The sequence below is a fragment of the Salvia splendens genome, chromosome 9, assembly GCF_004379255.2.
Source record: "Salvia splendens isolate huo1 chromosome 9, SspV2, whole genome shotgun sequence".
NCBI lineage: Eukaryota > Viridiplantae > Streptophyta > Magnoliopsida > Lamiales > Lamiaceae > Salvia > Salvia splendens.
Window position 1 is genome coordinate 7,560,255 of NC_056040.1, and position 22,858 is coordinate 7,583,112.

Genomic DNA, 22,858 nt, shown 5'->3' on the forward strand with positions numbered 1-22,858 from the left:
CGAGCCCGTCGTAAGTCATCGACGGAGTTCGGTAGTTCTGTGGTAGGGGAGTTCGGGTGATGTCGTCCGAGAACGGAGTCTTCAGTGCTCCGTACACGGCGAATCCGATATCTCGTCGGTATGGAGGAGATTGAGTTCTCCTGTGATTCCGGTACCGAGGAGGAACTGGAACATGTTGGGGACGGGGATTCTTTCTCCTGGGAGATGCGACACTACTGCGGTAGTGACTTTCTTGTGCGGAGGGAGAAGGAGAATCCGCCGTTTTCGTCTCCGGCTGCTTTTGGCTTTTTTGCAGGAAGGTTAAGAATTCCTCCTGCTTCGCCGCCAAAAACTGCTTGACAGCCTCATTCAAATCGGGCTGCTGGGAAGACTCAGTGGGACGATTTTTGGAGCGGCTTGTTCCTTCGCCATGAGAACTGGTGGTGGATTTATCCCTAGGCTGTTTTCCAGACCTATGGGATGGATTGGCTCCCTCCTGGTTCTCACGGGCAGGAATACGGGTACTCTGCGATCTGGTATGCATTTTTTGGGTGGAAAAAATGGATCAAAAAATTCGCTTTATCACAAATTTTGTTCTTCGTTTCCCACAGATGGCGCCAGTGATGGATCCGCGAATTTCTGATGTTAGTAAATGCTGGTAGAGAATGAAGATTACGACACAAAGAATTTACGTGGTTCGATTTACTGAAGTAAATCTACGTCCACGGGAAGAAGGGAGGGCAAGATTGTATTGCTTGATCTGGGATTACAGCTTACAACACAGACTTGCTATATGGTATTTTATCTCTAGAGAGCTTAACCTTTTTCTATCTGATCTAAGTTCTATTTATACATTGAACTAAGATCGTGGTTTGCAGCCCCACTAACAAGATCGTGGGTGAGCAATAACTGCTCAATAACTGCTTCGTACCACTAAATAGATCGTGGGTATAGCGGAGGTCGTGGAGGCCTTTCATGAGTCCACTAACTCCTAGTTCGGTCGAATGCTGAGACCGAACTGCTGGACTTTACCGATCAGCTCTTGCCGATCTGAGAGGAGAGCTTGACTGGTCGGCTTTTACCGAGCTGTAGGCTGAGTCCGAACTCTTTGGTCGTGCCGAACTCTTTGGTGCCGAACAGATACTCTTTCTTGGGCTCTGGGCTGATGGGCCGTCACTGTTATTGGGCTTGCCATTAGGGTTTAGTTCGTACCCCATCATTAGACAATGGAGTGATATTTTTCTTTGCTAAATGAAAAATAATTATATTTTAATTTCTACACCCCCATTTGTTAATAGTGTTGGCAAGCGAGGTCAACATGGTGACACGTATGTGATTATTGATTAGTTAGAGTCGTCAAAAGACTTCTAGAAGAATAATAAGAAATCCACATGGCATGTCATGTCAATGAGTGGAAAAATAGTGTTAGAAAAATATACTCCACCCTAATAAAGAGGCAATAACGAGGAAATATGTATTTAGGTTTGTTTTCTAGATGAACCATATCCCAAGCACCATGCCTTGTAATACTTGTTCACAGGATTCAATAGGCGTTGAAATTGCAATCACTGAACTTTTATTAACTTAAAAAACACAAAATATAGTATAGTACTTTTTTCAAATAATAAGTGAGACAGAGATAAATTACTATTAATAACTTTAAAAAAAAACCACAGAATGTATACTTTCAAGGAATACATAAAGTGAGAGAGTGAGAAAAAAAATAAAAGAAAAGGGGCATTCCGAGAATTGAACTCGGGACCTCTCGCACCCTAAGCGAGAATCATACCACTAGACCAAATGCCCATTTTGTTTTTCTACATTTTACTTATTTATTTATAAACGTATCTGTAGTGGTAAATCCTTTGTTATTTTTGAAGGGGTGTTTATCATTTTTCGCCCTAAATTAGAATTGCAATGGCGAGGGCAGCTATGCTTCATCTCGTTCGATCTCAATCCAGAGCCTTCCGTTCAGGTTCCTTGGATACCATTCAATCTGTTGCTTGGTTTATCTTTTTTTGAATTTCGGTGTTGGATTGTGTGTTTCGTTTTGTATTTTTAATATTTGTCTGTAGATACTTCGTGTTCAATCAGGCGAAGATTTTTCTGCTCTCATTCATAGCCAGTTTGATTTGAGCTGAAATGAGCCAAGTCAGATCGATGAATTATAATGCGAATGTCCAAAAGCTTATAAAATGCATTCCGACTTTTGGTCTAGCTAAATCAACTCATTTGCGATTCTCTTCAAATTAGAATAAATAGCATCCGCTGAACTTGAATATGATGATCCTAACTTATCAAATACTCTACATGACATCTGTTTTCTGTGAGTTGTAAGCATATTTGAGGATTGAGAGCTAGTGATGTCTCCTACAATGATCTGGGAAATGTTTTGGGTAGTGGTTTGTAAGCCCCGGGGACATTTTTAAAATTGTTTGGTGTTATTTCGAGTATTTGAGATGTAATATGTTATGGGAAAATGTGATTTATTAGTGGGCTTGAAGAATGTATGAAATATCAGGATGTGTTTTGGGAAAAAATATCTCACCAAGGTCTGAAGTAACTGCTGGTAAGGGCTTGAGAGGATTAAAATGTTTGACTCGAGAACATGTTTTCATGGGTGAGAGACTAAGGTCTGAGGGTGAATTTCTTAAATAAGACAAACAAAGGCTTATTTGGAGCATCTTACTATCTTAGTGAGAAAATCCATATTTCTTGACCTTACATGTTACTTAAATTGATGGAGAGATTTTGGCTTATTATAATCCGTGGCAATTGCATGGCGGAGCTCTTAAGAAGTGGTATACTCCATTGTAGGAATCAAGGAAATGCTTGATGTTATAGAATGGAATAAAGAGGGAAGGGAATGGAGATAGGAATGGCTATGCCTACTCTAATGGGAATGGTGATTCTTATGGAATGAAATAAAATAATAGAATGAAATTTATCACCATTCCATTTCCATGTCCATCCTATCATATCAAGCACCTTCTAGCAGTCTCATAGAAGGGTAGCTTAGTAGAGGATGACACAATGTACATATTAGACTTGGTAAAATGTTCCAAATTCAATAAAGAATAGGTTGATATTGTGAATATTTGTCTTTGTTGGTGCTTGCAAATGGGTGATGTTTATGTGGTTGTAACACATTGATGCTTTATAATACTCCTCTTGTAGAACTTTTATATGTTTGTACTTTGTTATGCTTACTTTCCTTTTTTTTGGGCCGGAGATCGAAATGCTTACTTTCCTTGTGTTCTTTCTTTTGATCAATTTATGAAGTTTGACTGACGGGACTTAGTTTCCTCCAATAATAAGATAGAAGTAAAGTTACTTTCATGTATAAATTAGGCATTTTCTGCAGTTTCATCTGAAGGTTCATGTTCAGAATCTTCAGATCTTGATTTCTTGTATTCAACCAAGCCAAGAGGTGTTGAGTTTTTCGTTAATTTGCATTTATGTTGTGGGATCTGTTTATTCCCCTTTCAGGACCTTTTCTTATCAGATATCGAAGAAGTTGCTTCCTTTATAGTAATTGTTTTCTCATCACAACAGGTGATCGTGTTGCTAAGGTCCTGCCCTGGTCTCGTGCATCCGGTGCCAAATTTGATTTTAGTCCTACCACTCGTTATACTTCTGCCCATGTACGCTGGGCATCTCAAGCTGCAGTAGCAGAAGATGAAAGTAAGATTAGTATTGGACCTCGCAAAGGAAGAGAAGATGAAAGTAAGATTAGTATTGGACCTCATAAAGGAAGAGAAGATGGAAATGAAGAAAAGGGGAGGGAGGTTGTTTACAACGGTCCTATATCAGGTACTATCAAGAAAGTGAAGCTTCTCTCGCTTTCCACGTGCTGCCTCTCTGTTTCATTAGGTCCTGTGATCACTTTCATGACATCACAGGACATGAATGTCATCCTTAAGTACGCAGTGGCTTCTACTGTTGTAATTTTAAGTGCTTCCACAACTGCTGCCCTTCATTGGTTCGTGAGTCCTTACATTCACACACTCAGATGGCAGCCTGGCTCTGACACCTTTGAGGTCGAAATGATGTCCTGGTTGGCGAGATTTGTCCCGAAAACCATCAAGTTTGAAGATATCAGACCTCCACAGACCCAGAGGCCTTTCGTGTCTTTCAAGGCGAATGGCAACTTCTATTTTGTCGACACTGAGCACTGCCACAACAAGGCGTTGTTGGCAAAACTAACCCCTCCGAAACAATAGTCCATTGCCACGCTCCATGGTCAAAGTTTTCCTCGCTTCTGTAGGTATGGTGATATACTTACGTTGTTTACCGGGTAAGCTTTTTTTTGTGAAATAAGTATACCCATTAGGTTCACATATGCTTGAATTACAGAATAATATTGAACACATTTTGTCTACAATAGTGAGTTTAACTTCCCTTTTCTTGAGAATATCTACATTTTATGAAATTGTGGCTTCTTTATCTTATTTTTTGTTATATTCAACACACTTAAACTTTTGGATTCTTATTTTGGTGTAGCTGATTGTCTATTATTTTAAATCTATATGTACAAAAAATGTGTATGTTGACTGCATTAGTTTATATTTGCAGCTTGTCATAATGTTGTTAGAATAGTGTTGTTAACTCCACTTGGCTTGTCCTATTGAGTTGTTGGCCTATCTAATAACATATAAAGTTTAGGCATTATTCTCCTTTTAATTTATATCCATAAAAAGAAAAAGAAAAAGAAAAAGAAGAAGAAGTTTTGGATAGCACTTTGCCTAACACATCCATATAAACTCTACTTTAGCTGTATATAAGCGAATATTGACTTATCTTGAATTGTGATATCTCATTAAACTTTTTCATAAATTTGGATATCTTGGAATCAAACGTTCTTCATACTTGCAAAATCAATAAACAAACAAGAATAGAATAGCCATTTGTCAAATCAAGTTGTTTATCACATAAGCGCAAAATTAACTCAAGAAAGTCGTAGAAAATTGTAAGTTCGAAATTAGGCTGAGAACTCACTAGTGTGTAAGGTTAAAATAATTGAAGCCACCATATAAATTTATTGAGTTTTAAGGGGAAAAAAAATAGACAATTTGATTCTCTTAATCTTCATAAAGAATCTAAACTCGTTACCTAATGCTATCAACTACATATTAGAAAAGTAGTTGTTGCGTAGTTTCTTTCAATATAATGTTATCAGCTATGCTTACGCATAATGTGTCAAAAATATCAACTACAAATTTTAAAATTATAAGAATTGCAGCATTAAGATAGTAATAAACAATCACAATGTATAGAAATGGTTGTTGTGTAGCTTCATTCGATCTAATAATTAGCGAAGCTTACACATAATGTGTCAAAAATATCTCTTTTGAAAAATGTCATAAATATCAATGATAGTTTTCAAATTTAAAGAATAAAAAAAAACTAGTTAAAAATTAGTAAATACTTATACATACAAAACCCTTATATGGAGTATTCTATTAAAGAGACCAGACATATACCAACATCGGCATATATTTTTTTCTATAAAAAACATATAGTCACCGCCAAACCGTAAAATTGAACCAAACCTATGTTGAATATAATTAATAAATTTGTATTTTGTAATCCGAATAAACAATACTAGTACTATAAGAAATCGTCATATTTTCTTTTTTAGTTGATTTGGTATTCTAGAATACATGAGTGCTTTTAAGCCTTCAACTACGTTTCAAAAGAATCAAAGTAAAAGTAGTAATTTATTATTATGAGGAAACGTGTAAACAGGAGTCAACTAGAGGAAAATGAGCACTATTTCTCTTTTCCTGCAATTTCCTTTTTCTTTTCCGGTGTGATAACAAAATGCCAAATATTTCTGATATTTCTTATTTGAAATGAATACGTTTTTGAAAATACTACGTAAATAGTAGTAACATCTGCGACCAATTAATATAAAAGTAATTTTTTTCAATGACAATGAAGTCCACGATGCAATCATACAATTACGACGTGAAAAAAATTTAATCTTATTAATTATTTCTTATTCTAGAAGATTTTAATTTGTGGTACGTTAATAAATTTTATGTATGATCTCATGACTTTGTTAATACTTTGATGGAAAGTCATCATATCGTCTTCCTAAATCATGGGATTATGTTAAACCTCCACACCACAACCGTGACTGAAAAATCTTTTGTTTCAGTCAATCATCAATTGCAATTTGTTTTGCTTAGAAAAAAAATATTTTGGTTTTAATATTTTAAACACAAAACACAAATTTTTTTAATTCATTTGTCAAAAAATAACGAAACACTTACAATTGGATAGAGAGGGAGTGCTATTTTGTTTTGCGATTTACTAATATTATCTCACCACTACGAGTCTACGAGCAATTTTATGGTAAAGTCACTTATAATATCTCATGGAAAAAAATCATCATTTCGAGATTTTTTTTTGTCGAAATTAACTATGCCCGTTTTCATTTATATAATTCTTTCATTGAGTGAAGACTGAAATATAATGTCGACAAATTACATAAATTTAATTCTTTATAGTATACTAACCTATTTATTCTGGTAAACTGGGCCCCATTTTCTAGAAGTGAAGACTATATAATCCATGTAACAACGGAAACTTCTATGCATACTATCTAGTTTACTTTTCTTTTATTGAGTTTAATTGCAGCAAAAGGCGATTCCATCGCCTTGGCGGCCCCCACACTCCGGCCCGACATCATGTAAGGCCATGAGGGGGTTCAATCAGGATACGCAGTAGCCCGTTAAGGGGGAGGCCTCAACCCACTGGCTGCCAGAAGCCCATCTCCCAAGGCCTCACACTTGTGCCTTAGCGATGAAAGCAACTACACGACAGCAGTGGAATTCGAACCCAGACTCATTGCAACAAGATCTGCCCTCTCCGTTGCCAACTGCGCTACGCCCCTGCGGGCAATTTATTGAGCTTAATTACTTACGAAAGCCTCAATCTGGAATCATATTCTATAATAGTCTCTCTTTGATCCCAAAACTATGTCTTTTATTAGTTCAACATTACATTGTTTTTATGATTTAGGTAGGAAAGAAAATGAGAAGTAAAAGAAGTTGCTAGAATGTGTTTATCACTTACAGTATTTTATTTTTTTACGAATATAATAATATGATTTTTAAATGTAAGGTAGCATTATAAGTCGATCAAAATATTTACAATTGTATAAATTAATCAAAATAAAAGCTGGTGTAATTGTTGGAAGTGTGCATGTGAACTAGTCGATCCATAACTGTGATTAAACGATTGTTGTTATAATTTTTCCACGTGTCCAAGTCCATGTATATTTTGTCGACAGTCATGTCAATTTTAATCTAAATGGAAATATTAATGTTATAAATCAATTCTAAAAAGTCATTTTTTGTGTCAAAATTCAAAAGTCTTGTTCTAAATTAGAAATGGGAAAAATGTTTTGTTAAATGCTACGTATTACCTTAAACTCAAATATCCAACACATATTAACGAAATAGATTATATTGTACCTATACTGTTTTTATTGAGTTAATTAAACGCATAGGAAACTACCTTATACTCCATTTAAGTGAATAATTAATATGTGTGACCTATATTTGACTCAATTAGATGATAGACTGTTACGTCATTAATTAGCTAGCAATAATTTGTAGGTAACTACATTAAAGAAACATTTATGAAATAATTAACTAAACAATAGAGGGATTTTCTACATCAATCAATGTGGCAAAGAAATTGATCGAGGTGTTAAATTCTGAAATTTGGACTTCAAATCTCTTCTATTGTACTATTGTATTGGAAAAATGAGAGAGAAATTGATTGCAGGCAGTTGTAACAGTTCATTTGTGCTGGCCACTTAATTTTAGTGTGTGTGTGTGTGTGTGTGTGTGTGTGTATTTGCTTCATTCAGGTTAGGTAGACAAGAATAAGTATACACTATAACAAAATCTTAATCACATTTAATTTGAGTGATGCGATGGATAAATATAAAGAAATTCAACCTGTTTTACCATTTACTTGGATGAATTTATTAAGTTTTTATTTGACAATTATATCCTTCAAACATTAAACCCTAAGTATATTTTATCAATTTATTTAATCACTCAAAATAAACACCTCACAACTATAGTTTACTTACTAAAATTTTTCTTGATTTTAACTATTGTGAATTCCAAAACATACAGCATATTCAACAGTCCAATTAAACTATGTACAAGCCTCGACGAAATGCAGTTACAGTTAAAAAAAGAAGTTTTAATCTTATGCTAAATACCCATATTTAGTGTATATTGGCCCTTAATCTGATCTGACATGTCCTGTCTGTCGCCTATGGCATGCCCTTCTAGAAAACCAACTAATATTCAAACTTATTTTATACACTAGAAATCCATTTTTAACTCCTTTATTTGTTGATCTAGAAGAAAGCCAAAAAGCACCCCAAGAGCCATCAACCAATTTCTTCATTATTTTAGTCAAACAAACACCAATCCTTTTCATGTTTCACAATCTTTGTCTCCCACAAAAACCCTTTTCCATATATAAACTCCTCAAACCCTCCCACCATCCTAAGTCATAACATAGATCACCCAAAAAAAGAAGGAAAAAAAACACTCAAAATGTTGGTTCAAGAATCATTCTTGGAGCATCAAGGCATGCATGACACAACAGATGAATTAGATGAGACACTTTCTTTTCGTGATCTCCCATTGTTTGGTGATCAAAGTGTTGAAGAATGGGAAGAAAATCTGTCAGCTGACTCACAAGGCTCAACCTCCATGTCCTCGGACGACCACCACGACTACTTCGAGTTCTTCAGCCACGAGCTCGCTCAACCCACCCCGTGTTTCCCACCCGAGAACATCATCTTCTGTGGGAAGATCATCCCTTACAAACAACCAATAGATGCATCAGGCATCGTTCCACCCAAAGAAGTCGACATCAAACAACCAACGGAAAAGCGCGGTTGGAGCATGTTCAGATGGCGGGTTGGCTCCAAGAGGACAACTCAAGCATCCAAGAAAAAGCACAACGGCAGCAAGCAGGGAAAAGGGTATGATTTCCCACTGCATAAGATGCCTATATTGACATCCTCACCATCTGGGAAAGCAAGATGGTTCTTGTTCTTGACTGGGATTTCAAGAGTTTCAAGTAAAATGGAGCTGAGGGATATTAAGAGCAGGCAGAGCTACCGTCACAGCCCCATCCCGACACCATCTCCAACGTTGAAGTTTCAAAGCCACGAAAAGAAGGTGGTTGGAGATGCGAGCAGAGGCTCATCAGGGCTGTGGGAGGTGGTCAGAGTACTGAGTTGTGGTGGAAACAATGACCCCAACGCCATGGTCGTTGGGTCGATAAGCTGCAATCAGATAGAGGGAAGATGATTCCTTCATTGAAAGCACCTGCATTTGCATACTGTTCATCATGTTTAGGTTCATTTATTAGAGAGGTTAATCAGATTAGACAACAGTTAGTTGAACAAATTACTACTGTAAAGCAAATTGCCTGGTTTTGATTGAACCATGATGCCAATATTTTTACCAATATTCAGAATCAGGCTTGGTTGAGCACATAAAACATATCAGCCATCAACTATAACATCTCATTCCATTGATGAATTATGTTCTCAGCAAATATGAGTTGTACAAAATTCAGAGTATTCAATACTGAAAAATATTGATGATGCTAAGCAAATTCCTCTCTATCAATTTTGATAATAAAAAAAGAGTTATGATCTCCAGATACATTGAACTCAGCGAATAGAATACAACAATGAGAAAAAAAAAAAGAAGGCTATATTGAATTTGAATCTAGTATTCTGATTCCAAAATTGAGTGAATTCCTTGGAAAACCAAGCTTTGATGGGCCATAATTTATAACTGAGATTCAAGGGCTCCCCTTCCTTCTTCATTTACTACTCACCGTTCCATTTTCAGCAGGGTGATCTTCAGCAGCTACTGGTTTTCTTTTGGGTTTTGCAGCATTCTTTTTTGAAGTTTTCAGCTCTGGCAAACTGCAAAAATAGTCCTCGTTCAATAGAAAACAAACAAATAACACTCTTCTCAGATAATTGAAAATGTCATTTTATGGTTTACAAAAACACAAGATCCCAATCTTTTCCCTTATTTCTTCTTTACCAAACACATGATGATTCATCAAGTATTGCATCAAGATTACTCTTTATGTCATTGACAATAGTTAAACCATAAGGGCAGCTAGAGTGTGAGTAACTGTACCTTTTCTTATCAAATTTATGCAACTTTCTTTCACAAGCCTTGTCCAGGACACTTCTGTAATATTGAGTAAATGGAGAGTTCAGACTGGACTTTTCAAGCTGCATGAATGTTCAGCCACGATACTCGATTAAATTATGTCCCAACACACGTAAGAGTATGAACAATTGGATTCAGAGATAGAAACCTGAAGAAAAGAATCTGCTGATTGATGATCAAGAGGGGAGAAAGGCGCATCTTCCCTTTTCTTCTGCACAAGGTCCACATTCTGCTCCACCTGCAGAAGCAAATGTATGAACTAATCACAATGGCTGTTTTGCCAGAAATATCATTTTTGCTTCCGATTTAGAGGACATAGCTTCATTACCAACATCTACATTCTGTCTAAACTCACAAGATAAAAGGGCGAACTAGTAAGCAATACTATACCTGATCAATCATGCGCTTCACAATGCGACGCAAGCTTTCTAGAGTTGTGATATCAAGAATCCTTCTCAGGCGGATTAGTGGAATAGTAGCCAGGTCAGGGAAGGAAATATGGTAGCTCCACTGAGAAAAGTGAAGTGCAAGCTGTTTGACAGCAGACTGAAAGCATTCGTCTTGAAAGCTTTTTGATTTTAGGTAGTGTTTGGGCAGCTGCAAATGTCAGTTCCCAATTACAAGGTAGCAAGGTCCAAATATTGCATTAAATTGAGTAGAAATTGACAACAGACTTTCTGCATGTGATAGAATAAACATGATACCCACCTTCAAGACAGTCGCAGTATCGATTGCGATTTGAGCTTTTCTTCCCTCCCCGACAACCTTATATTCCAAAATATCCAGCACTAATGAAGCAACAGGTATAAAAGTTCCACCCGAACTGGATAGACAATTCAGCCACTCAATGGACTTGAGTCTCAGAGGTAAATATCTTGGACCAGGAAACATGTGAGCTACACCATTAATAAGTTTTACGGTCATAAAGAACAGGGACTGAAGATCAAAGTCGCGTATATTTGCTGATATGAACCTGACCCACATATCAACACAGTTGACATATTCCCAACTGCAAATCTTTCTAACAGCTTCCTGTCTCATAAGAAAAGGGAAATTCATTCCAATCAGAATCTGACATTTACATTTGCGTTTAAAAACGATAGATTAAAAAATTAAATTAGACATCAAACCTTTTTCTTTGTTTGTAACGCCAAGCTAAATATATTGGCACAATGACTTAAAGAAGCAACAGCCTTAACAGATGATTTCTGCACATCTAGACAACACAACTCTACTATGCAATCCCTTAAGAATTGCATATGTTCAATGTCAGTGATCTCTGTTACTCTAGATCGAGAAAGAAATGATATGGAAGTTTTTGCTAGGCAGGTATCAAAGTGATCTGAACCAAACATAGCAGCAACATCCCTTATGACAAGAAAGGAAGCTGATGATAGGACCCTTCCGCTTGTTGCCCACAAATGAACTGTTGCCTGTTTAATAAATGTTGGAATCAGATAATATAAATATATAATGTGGACATTTTCATTTGAAAAGTGGCTGGTTTTATTGATAGATCAAAGGCCATCCATTTTGCCCAAGTTGAACGGACAATTATATAGCAGTAGGAATTATATCTACAGTGCTCTTTCACTTCCTACGCAATAAAATCCAATCATAGCAAGTTGAATCTTTTGCTTTAACAGTGAATAATACAAGAACAGCAAAGATCCAGAGCTCCACCAGAGAACAGATGTGATTAATTAAAAAAAAAGGAATCTAAAAACATTTCAAAACAAGGAAAACTTCAAGTTACCTTAAGGAGTCGTTGAACCAGAGATGGAAATGCAACAAAGAATATCAGAGAAGCTCGAATCCTCATCATTGCAAAAGTCAGAATTTCTGAGTCAGTAATCTGATCCAACAAAAACAACGTACTTCTCACAAAAGATTTGACAAGAGATTTCACGCCTTTCCATTTTGAGTTTTTCTGTAGTTTTTCTACTGTCTCGTTTTTGCTGTTCAAAGATGATGTTTGCAATATGCCTCGAAATACACCATCTGCATTAGAGAGTGTATAAACGAGAATGTTGCAAAATGTTTTACTGCTGTCAATTCGGTGGCCAACTGATTCAACTCCATAGTGACATGCTGTGCGGTAGGCATTTAGTAGGCTAACAAATACTGACTGGCTGTTATCTTCTTTGACCATTTGACACCATGTAACAATGACTTGATTAGAGAGAATTTTTTCTTCATGGTCATCTTCACCCTGCTCCTCATGATCACTTAAGTCACCTTCATCTGAACACTATTACAAGAGAAAATATAGGAAAAAGCTATTAACAATGAGAGTCTGGGACTTTTTTTGCCTCAATGGCCAATGCTGAAACCAATCAAGAAGTATTTCTTAACACACTTTCAGAACCATCAAGATAGATTTAGGTATATCAAATGGTCAGTAAGTCAAGGCTCTGAATCTATATTTTCACTATTATCATGTTTTAACGTATATACAATGGATGATTTAAAGGCTCATATAGCTGGGATGGGGTTAAATAATCCTTCGTTGCTCCAAAAGATGTGAACTGAATCAGGCATGATACTTGGTTTCTTAACATTCCCATATATAAGTCGAGCAGTATTAAAAACCTTCACCATGCCCTAAGAAATAAAGAACAATAACAAGCAAACAGAGCAAAAGTTAGCAAATATCTTACTGAATCTTCATTTTGAATTGTCTCAGCACTACTTTTGAAGCTTTCTAAGAAGTTGTTGAAACCTGGATCCTGTAATGTTTTAAAGTAAGTTGCCAAATTAAACAATAATATAAGAGAACATATTTCTCATAAGCATGTAAAAGACCAAGAGCTTGGCATGAGAGAGATGAAAACAAAATATACACGAGAAGGTGAAGTAAAAGTATCCATGCTAGTTCAGTTCCAAGCAAATAAATCCAACCACATCCACATAGAGAGAATGCACATGACTAAGCAAATTTCCATTATACTTTATGATTCCACGCAGAGCAAAAGACATAAGGAAAACAAAGATAATGAAGAGATGCAAAATTATTTAAAAGTGTGACACCCATATTCATTACAAGTGAAAAGGTCTAGTCTAATTATCAAATATAGCAGACAGAAGAAATGCAATACAAACAGATACAGAGTAACTGGGCTTAGCCTCATTCCTCATTATATTTTACTATTATTCCTTCCTATTGAGAATTTTTGCTATCCTACTTATATTTTAAATTTTTTGGTCAAAAGCACGAAACAATGATAATTTTTTAATAAGCATGTGAAAGGTCCCATAAAGTATAAAAGTAATAAGGAGGAAATAGTTCTCTGGGCATGGAAGATGAAAAGTTCACAGGACAATGTTATAGAGAATCATCAGCACAAAATGCTTCATCCAGTATATTAATAAGTTTAAATATACCTACCAAGTACCACCTAAAGATCTTGGTCAGACAAAAGATGGGGAGATTTTTTCACTACGTAAATAAAGAGAAAACCGCATATTATCTTACATACTTTTATCAGCACAGAAGAGAAGCATGTTAAAGCTATACCAATAAGCATCAGTCATGACACATGCAAGGCGAAGTATCAATCAACTACATAGTTCTCATTTTTAGTTTATCCACATAGTTACTCAACAGAAAGTTCCATGATGCAATTGTTAAACAACAAAACTCGAAAAGGTGAAATTACCTTCTTTCTCAGCCTATCCAGTTTCTTCTTTAGAGCAGAGAGATCAGACTGAATTTTACTGTTCTGAGCTGAATAGACAGTAACAATTGTATCTGCATAAAAGATAAATATTTATTAAGATGTTAGACCATTAACAGCAATTTTAAATAAGTAGAAAGATTGACTAAGAGAGAGAAGTAATGTAGCAAACAATTTGACCTTCTAGTGTTTTCTCCGTTTCACTCTCCACCGAGTATGGGCAGCTTGGATCCTAGACATAGAAAACACAATCATTGGACTGGCGACAAGATAAAATTTATGTGGAGATTGATAAAAAGGAAACGGAATAAAATCAAGAACCTCCGAAAGATAACCATCACTATCTGATGCAAGTGCAATCTCGTCTGTTTCATTTTCAGTGAATGCTGCATCAAGAGAAGTAATTACAGTGCTCTCGGGTTCACTGTTCCTGAAAAAAGGATTGAGAATATGCTTGAGTACACACCGCAGCCTTCATCAACACACAAAAGGCAGTCTATATCGAACAGAATCTCCAACCATGAGTTGAAAATTAAAGCATAAAGAATGCGAATCAAATTCACCTTGTTACCTTCCATTAAAAGTGCCTGCATATTCATCCACTGTCTCCTCCTCGGAGTCATTTAGCCCGTTTTCTGCAGTATACAGAAATTGCACATGTATAAAGGCACACGAATTCAACTCTAAATTCACAAAAACAATGCATACATAATGTTAGTTTCTGCATGAACCAGAACTATCTACACTAAATTATCAACGGGTTACACAGATTACTAACTTGGAGCTTTCCTCTTGAACAAAGCTTTCGTTTTTCGCCGCTGCTTCAGCACAGACTGAAGATGCTTCTTCGCAAATTTTCGCGCCTTCTTTCCTAGCTTACCCATGAAATTCGCACTCTTCGATTATGCGATTGCGCAATAAATTTGTATTTGCTACTCTCCGATTGAGCCCTAATGCAATTTGGGGGTAAAGTGGAGGTTAGTGGAGAAAGGGTTTAACTAGGGTTCAACAAGAGGCGGGCTACTATATCTTATTTGGGCCACCATATTTTAAATATTTCTTGGGCTGCTCTTTTATTTATCTTATCAAAGTTGTCATACTTTACCAACAACTTTTGTAAATATCTACCATTCTAAATTTTTTAAAAACAAATTTATATTTACAGTGCAAAATAGTACTCCCTCCGTCCGCTATTAAATGTCCAATTTTTCCTTTTTTGCTCGTCCACCAATGAATGTCTCATTTCACTTTTATTATATTTGGTAAGTGTATCATACATTCTACTAACTCATTTCACTCACATTTTATTATAAAACCAGTATATAAAAGTAGGCCGCACATTTCACTAACTTTTCTATCCATTTTACTATAAAGTTAAACAATTTTTTAAAACTTATGCCGGTCAAATATGAGACATTTAATCAGAGGGAGTACTCCAGTTGTGTGAATGGTATTTGAAATCAATATGAAGAATATAAGCCAATACTAAATGTATTGATTAAATTTGATGGGAGTTATATTTATTGAGTATTTGAGTAATTGTTGACATTTAATTTTAAAAGATTATAACCAAGTCCAACCATCATCATAGATATTGATTTTGTTATGGCATTTGTCTTGCAATTAGATTTTACAATTCCTTTTTGTAAAATCTCCATGACTGTAAATCGGCTCTATGCTTTGTTAAGATTGCATGTAATTGTACATAAGTACCTTAATATAAGACCATATATGAATACTTGTTACACAAATGATTTTATGCAACAGCATATAGTAGTTTTTGACAAAACTTAATGTACAAATAAAGTGAATGTCGAGTTTATTTAATGAATTTGAAGTAATCAAAATCAAAATCAAAATCAATACAAAAGGGATGTGACAATTATTTACCAAATCGGCTTGCATATAACAATTATTTTTGCTTGAATCCAACTGCTGTGGGCCCTATAGAAGAAGGCACCGTTAGAATAATTTAAGCGGAAAAGCCATTTTTTTGAATTTCAAATCTTTAACGGTCACCATCTTAATCCCTAAAACCCCAATTTCTTCATCTGTCGTCAACCCACAACACAAAGATATGCTCAGGCATCCATCCCACTTTCAATTTCTCATCACTCTAATTCACCTCTCCTAAAGAAGAAAGTAAGAAACCCTCTCTCCCCTCTTCGCCTCTCTCCAAAATGGCCTCTCTAACCCCCGGAATCCTCCTCAAGCTCCTCCAATCGATGAATTCCACCACCAAAGTCACCGGCGACCACCGCAGCCCCCTCCTCCAGGTCATCGGCATCCTCCCCGCTCTCTCCGCCGCCGATTCTCTATGGCCGCACAACGGATTCTACGTCCAGCTCTCCGACTCCCTCAATTCAACCTACGTCTCCCTCTCCGACCGCGACACTGACCTAATCCTCAACAATCGCCTCCAATTAGGTCAATTCGTGCACCTCGATCGCCTCCTCTTCGACTCTGACTCCCCTCCCGTCCCCACGCCCGTCAACCTCCGCCCCGTCGCCGGCCGCCAGCCCTTCATCGGATCCCCCGAGCCCCTAATTGCTCGGATCTCCCCTTCCAAAAACGGATTCGTCATTCAGCCGGTTTCCGACTCCAGCCCCTCCGCCGACCCCTTCGCTGCCTATTTGTCCAGGGCGGGGAAGAAGGAGACGGATGGAAAGGAGAAATTCGGAGAGGGAAAGGGCGCCAGGCATGTAATTGCCCCCAAAAAAGAGAATGTTAATGTGAATGTAGCTGCGAATTGCGGAGATGATAATAGCTCTATTAGCAGTAGAGTTGGATCGGATAAGATCTCGCAAAGGTTTACATCGCCGGGGTCGCAGAAGCAGAGACCATTAGCAGCAGCTGGGAGGAAAGCTGTGGTAGCGGAGAGGGATCCGTCGCCGGCGGCTAAATCAGGGAAGAGGTCTTCCTCGCCTGCTCCATCAAAATGTGTGGTCCCGAGCCTTGTGGTCGCAAAGGAAGAAAATAGGAGGACATCAAAGGAGCCTGCGATAATTGTACCATCTAGGTACCGGCAGCCATCGCCGACTGCTGGGAGGCGGCAGGCGAGCCCGATTGTGGCAAGGAGGATGTCGTTGTCTCCAGCTCGAAGGCTATCTGGCGGGCTTAGGGCATCGCCTGCAGTGGACTCCTCGGGAAGGAAGAAGATGGCTAATATAGCTGCTGGAATTTCAAAGGTTTCTGAAGCGCTTGTTGGGAATGGGAGACCTCCCAGTAGGAAAAATTGGGATGATGGACCAGCATCCGGCGGCAGCTCTTCTGAACATAAAGAAAAGTCCCTGGCTAAGAACAAAATCGATCTCCAGGCTATCCTGAGGACACAGGTCCAGTTCTTGCATTTTAGCCTCATGAAAGTTCTTTCATTTTTGGTTGAATTAGCTTTGTTTTTGGTTGAATTGTATGAACTTGTTTTCATCTTAAAGTGTGGTGGTGTTTTTCCTTTTCAGGCTGCTATATCTAGGCGTCTAAGCGATGTACATGAGAAATCTGAGAGTCCGAATGAGAAACCGAATGGCGCGGCCACAGTGATCACCATACATGAAAAGAAATGGACTGATGGCAGTGTTTCTCTTGATGCGGTTACTTCAGGTCTTGCTAAACTTGGGAAGGTATATAAAGATATGATATTTAGTATTATTTATGTTCCTTTATGTTATTCAGAATTGAAAAATGAATCTGTTTGTGTGTTCTTGGATCAGGATGCTATGCAGAGGAGAAGAATTGCTTCAATAGCTGCTGCTGAAGCTTTAGAGGAAGCCATTGCAACTGAATCTGTTGTCAGAAACTTGAGGTATAGTCTAACTCCAGAAAACTGGATATATTTATAGGTGATTTGTTTCCATGGATCGAGAGGTTCAATGAAGAAGCCATAGTTAGAACATAATTTGTGAACTTGAACATGAGAGATCAGACTGAACACTGAAGTCTTCTTGTCAATTGTCATGTAATTACCTAAACATAGAAGGCATCTTGTCTCGGTTCTATGGATAGACTATTGGGCCTAGACTATCCTAAACTAGTATGGTAAAGTTAACCAATTACAACATTTTCATTTGTCTTATAGTATTAGATTTCACATAATGATTATTTCTTTCAAACATGATTATGTGATATTCATTATAATCATTGTTTAGAATAAAAAAAATTTGAATGCCCAAGTTTTTATACTAAAAGTACGGAAACATAACTGCTGCTTTAGTAAAAAGGCAATCTAGAACATATGTATTGACCTTTTTGAACTGTTCAACTTGCAGCATGTTTTCTGATTTAGTTGCAATGTCAAAGCCTGAGAATCCTCTGCCTACTATCGACCGATTCATGTCCATTTATGAGGATGCCCTGAAATCAACAGCAGACGTTGAGTTGATTTTTGGTAGCCACAGTTCATCAAGAAGTACAGATTCTACATCTACAGAGCTGCCAAAACCCAGCAAGCTATGGGTGGAAGCTGCTTTGGCCACGAACCTTGAGGTTGTCTCCCTCCTCACAAACGAAGAATTTGATGGCTTATCAAAGGTGGAGCAAAGTTCAAAGAAGAGGCTCTCTATCAGTGAACCTGTCAAGAAGTTGTCACCATCAGTGGCTGGAACATGGACTCGATGCATGGGAATGAACGAAACTGTAGATCTTGGAAAGAATTTGCTGTCTGAGATGCAAATGTGGTTCCTGAGGTTTGTTGAGGAGTCCCTTGATGCTGGTTTTCGAGTATTTGGCAAGTCTGCTACAGGCAATGGTGGAGGTCTCGACTGTGGCCCTATGGCCACTATTTTGTCTCAGCTGAAACGAGTCAACGACTGGTTGGATCGTGTTGTCTCTAGAAGGGACGGGGTGCTGATGGACAAGGCGGAGCGCTTGAAGGGAAAGATTTATTCGTTTGTCATGTCATTCCAGTGACCTGCCTCCTCACCTTGCTGACGATGTGTTTGTTGATAATATTAGGGAAATTCTTCTCAATATCAATTTACATGGATTTGATTGAATTGTGATGCCAATATATCAGCCATCAAGTATAACATCTCATTTATTTGATACATTATGTTCTCAGCAAATATGAGTTTTGTTTCGGAATCCTCAACGCTGGAAAATATTGATTATGTCAAGCAAGTTTGATAGAAAAATACAAGGCTATATTGAATTTGTCAAACAATAAGAAAATACAAGGCTATATTGAATTTGATGGTTGTTATAACTGAGACTGAGCTGAGCTTGAAGGGCTCTCTATTATCTCTGTTTCTTTTGGCTGCACAGCGTTAACATGAACATCAGCAGCTACTTGTTTTCTTTTGGCTTTGCAGCATTCTTATTTGAAGTTTTCAGCTCTGGCAAACTGCAAAAAGATTCCCTTATTTCAGCTTTGCTTTAGATTTAGTGGACATAGCTCCATTATCAACATGTACATTCTGTCTAAACTCTCTGCAAGTAATACTAACTAATACCTGATCAGTTATACGCTTCACAGTGTCGACTGGAATGCCGCCAGAGTTTCATACTACTATTTTCTATTCTCCTCCTAAAGTTTACTCAACATTCTCCTCCTAGACAAACTGAGATATTCCCAGTCGGCTGCCCCCCCCCCCCTCTCTCTCTCTCTCTAACATTTAAGACTTTAAAAAGTTTGATCAAATTTCGTAATATTTATCCTGTTTTAAATATTGGTGTGTATTCATTAAAATTAGAAATTAGGCCATAGATAAAAAAAAAATATTAAAGTCGTAATATAAATAATATTAGCAGTTGTTTTTAATTTATGGGACTAACAAGAGTTTGACCAAACTTTGTTTACCTTTATTACATACTGGTATTTTCAGTCGATTTAAGAAATTAGGACATAGAGAAAAAAGATTTGTAATCTTAAAAAGAACTAATAGAGCATCTCCAATGGCTGCGAGCGGGCCGGCTAGCCGATTTTCGGCGCTCGCCGGTCCGCTCGCCGAACTATTGGAACCGGCGAGCGTCATTTCGGCGAAAAAATCGGCGAGCTCTGGCCGATTCGCGAGCGCTCGCTGGTCTGCTCGCCGCCATTGCAGGCTCAGGACCGGCGAACAATCGGCGAGCGAATTTAATGTTTTTTGTTTAAATTTTCGAAACACTATATATACGCGATCTGCACGTCATTTTCATTCGCACCACTTGTTTTAACGAGTACTCTCTCTATCTTAATTTCTGTACAAGATCAACAGCGGGAAATGAGCAACGTTGGTGGTAGTAGTGGTGGTAGTGGTGGGGATGATGAGGAGTACGATCGTCGAATGAACGAAGCGTTAGAGGCCTATACGAACCGTGAGATTGATCGGCTGCTGCAGAGGGCCTTGCAGCCGGCGGTACCTCGACCTCGACCACGACCACGACCAGTTGTCCACCGCCGAACAGTGATTGAACGTGATCACGTAGCTGCACATCAGCGCCTATACGCAGACTACTTCACACAGGAGCCGCGGTTCAACGATAACCATTTCAGACGCCGTTTTAGGATGAGCAGAACCCTGTTTATGCGTATTGTTAACGCCTTGGAGCAGCGATATTTGTATTTCCGCTTCAGGCACGATGCGGCTGGCATACCCGGTCACACGCCTATTCAAAAGTGCACTGCGGCAATCAGGCAGTTGGCCTACGGAGACGCGGGAGACATGTGGGACGAGTACCTCCACATCGGTGAGTCGACTGCCCTTGAATGTATGAAGTATTTCTGTCAGGGCGTGATTGAAATTTTCTGTGATCAGTACCTTCGAAGCCCTACTCGCGAAGACTGCCAGTATCTGATGCAGATGCACGGGGAGAAGCATGAGTTCCCGGGTATGTTAGGCAGCATAGATTGTATGCATTGGGAGTGGAATAACTGCCCCGCTGCCTGGAAGGGGTTCTACATGACCGACTACAAGGGAAAGAATCTCACGATGATCCTGGAGGCCGTTGCTGACTACCGGCTATGGATTTGGCATGCGTATTTTGGGATAGTCGGGTCGAACAACGACCTCAACGTCCTCAACTCGTCGCCCCTTTTCAACGAGCAATGCAGGGCGTCGGTGCGGCCATCAGTTTTGTCGCCAACGGGACCCAACATGGAACATGATATGGGCTACTACTTGGCGGATGGGATATACCATAGGTGGCCGGTCTTTGTGAAGACGATCAGATGCGCATCGGATGAGAGGAAGGGCTACTTTGCGGAACGCCAGGAGTCGGCGCGCAAGGACGTGGAGCGCGCATTTGGTGTGCTCCAGTCTGGATGGGCGGCAATTAGGGGTCCAACGCGTTTGTGGCATATCGACTGCATTGCTGATATAATGTACGCCTGTATTATCATGCACAACATGATTGTCGAAGATGAAGGTGTACGACTGACTAGTTGGGCCAACGACGATAATGAAGCCGGTCCAAGCCATGGCATAGCCGCCCCCAACGTACGAAATGGGGCCCCGCACGATGAAGCCGGCCTCCTCCAAGCACATGCCGACATGCGCCAAACGGATGCTCATATTCGACTCCAAAAGGATTTAATTGAAGAGTTGTGGGCGCGGAGGATTGCACGGCATTAGTTTTTTTTAATTATGTAATTTTTTTAAATGTACTTTTTTTAAAATTTAAATAAGATAATTTGATTTTCCCGTATCTGTGTCGTAAATTTAATTCCGTATTTTGTGTGATTGCCAATTATTTGTTTTATATAATTAGGGGTGATGTGGCTAGGCTATTGCTGAGCTATTTGCTTGTCCTGATGATATGGCATGAGGATTTTTAGTACTAATAATATGGCAGGAGGAGTTTGTGGCTGGGTGCTGGCCACTAGAGATGCCTAATACTATATGGAGATAGCTATTGATAGTTTGATACACTAGTAAAAGTAATGATAACATAGAATATAGGTGAAGGCTAAAAAATTGAATAGTCGAGTAAGTATGATTAGTAAAAGCAGTGATGTAAATAATGTCCCCTATGAGAGGAATCATCAATTAATCCCATTTAAACACAACTTTCCATCCATAAACCTACTCATTAAATTCCCATTCCCCCTATTCCATCTATGACCAAATTATTTTATGCTCGACATATGTGAATAGGACAACTAGGATTAATTAATTTCGTTACGTCGAAATTTTAAATTTATTGAAATTAATAGTGATTAGAAAAAAGGACAAGTATTAGCCAACGGCTTTATAAATCGGTCTCACTAATTTTATTACATTTGTCCTTTTTCATAGTCCGTAATTATTCCTAAATTATCCAGATAATAATTGTTGATTTTTATCGTCGCATTTTAAAAAATATTTAAAGCAATGTTTTAAGGTACTACACATTACATTCATTTCTGTTTTGAAATTTATGCCACAAATTATTTTCTCTAAGAAAGCGACTTCAAGTGCAGTCTTTATAATTAATAAAATCAACTGGGACAAGTTTTAATTAAACAGATTACCAAATTCAAATGTTTTTTTACCTATTTTATAATTTCTGCATTAAACTAAAATATGGTTAATTCAAAACATACTTACTAAAGTACTTGAATTTGATTTAATTTTTCACTCGAATATGTCTTAGTTTAGTCAATGCCATCCAATAAATATACTACATGGGAACAATCCCCACAATCTTTATCGTGAAACCTTGATTTAATTATTGGCACCCACAAATTTATTTCCCTCCTTATCTTTATTTTTCCTTTTTTCCATTTTTAATTTCTCTCATAAATTCCCCTCGTAATTTGCCATGTGCCACTAAAAAAATTTATTTGCACCCATCTTCTATCACGTTGACATCATATCATTAAATGACATAAAAATAATTAAAACTAAATTAAATTATTTTGCCATCTAGTATAAAATAATTCCGACGCATTCATATTTGAAGAAGTGGATTTTTTTTCCACACTGAATCTAACCGTGGAACTGCATGCATCCAAATATTCCCAACTCTCTCCCTCTCACGTTGGTTTTAAAGCGAGCGAAAATG

The 22,858-nt window shown here is 37.9% G+C and overlaps 3 protein-coding genes and 1 non-coding gene across 4 annotated transcripts; 2 read left to right on the top strand and 2 right to left on the bottom strand.

Annotated features, from left to right (window-relative positions):
• Positions 1 to 1,713: 1,713 nt before the first annotated feature.
• TRNAP-AGG lies at positions 1,714 to 1,785 on the bottom strand. The gene has a single exon. It is a non-coding gene; the product is annotated as a tRNA-Pro (tRNA).
• Positions 1,786 to 1,837: 52 nt separating this feature from the next.
• On the top strand, positions 1,838 to 4,430 carry LOC121748789. The gene is made up of 2 exons (XM_042143310.1): positions 1,838 to 1,954; positions 3,535 to 4,430. The coding sequence occupies exons 1-2, from the start codon at positions 1,897 to 1,899 to the stop codon at positions 4,200 to 4,202; spliced, it is 726 nt and encodes a 241-aa protein (XP_041999244.1). The 5' UTR covers positions 1,838 to 1,896; the 3' UTR covers positions 4,203 to 4,430.
• Positions 4,431 to 9,631: 5,201 nt separating this feature from the next.
• Positions 9,632 to 14,911, bottom strand: LOC121748956 (nucleolar complex protein 2 homolog). The gene is made up of 13 exons (XM_042143547.1): positions 14,679 to 14,911; positions 14,472 to 14,535; positions 14,222 to 14,330; positions 14,081 to 14,132; positions 13,883 to 13,974; positions 12,884 to 12,952; positions 11,980 to 12,474; positions 11,354 to 11,656; positions 10,932 to 11,255; positions 10,614 to 10,820; positions 10,372 to 10,461; positions 10,188 to 10,285; positions 9,632 to 9,964 (listed from the first exon to the last, which is right to left on the bottom strand). The coding sequence occupies exons 1-13, from the start codon at positions 14,782 to 14,784 to the stop codon at positions 9,859 to 9,861; spliced, it is 2,115 nt and encodes a 704-aa protein (XP_041999481.1). The 5' UTR covers positions 14,785 to 14,911; the 3' UTR covers positions 9,632 to 9,858.
• Positions 14,912 to 15,938: 1,027 nt separating this feature from the next.
• LOC121749630 lies at positions 15,939 to 18,981 on the top strand. The gene is made up of 4 exons (XM_042144213.1): positions 15,939 to 17,235; positions 17,359 to 17,520; positions 17,611 to 17,702; positions 18,166 to 18,981. The coding sequence occupies exons 1-4, from the start codon at positions 16,081 to 16,083 to the stop codon at positions 18,803 to 18,805; spliced, it is 2,049 nt and encodes a 682-aa protein (XP_042000147.1). The 5' UTR covers positions 15,939 to 16,080; the 3' UTR covers positions 18,806 to 18,981.
• The last annotated feature ends 3,877 nt before the right edge of the window (positions 18,982 to 22,858 follow it).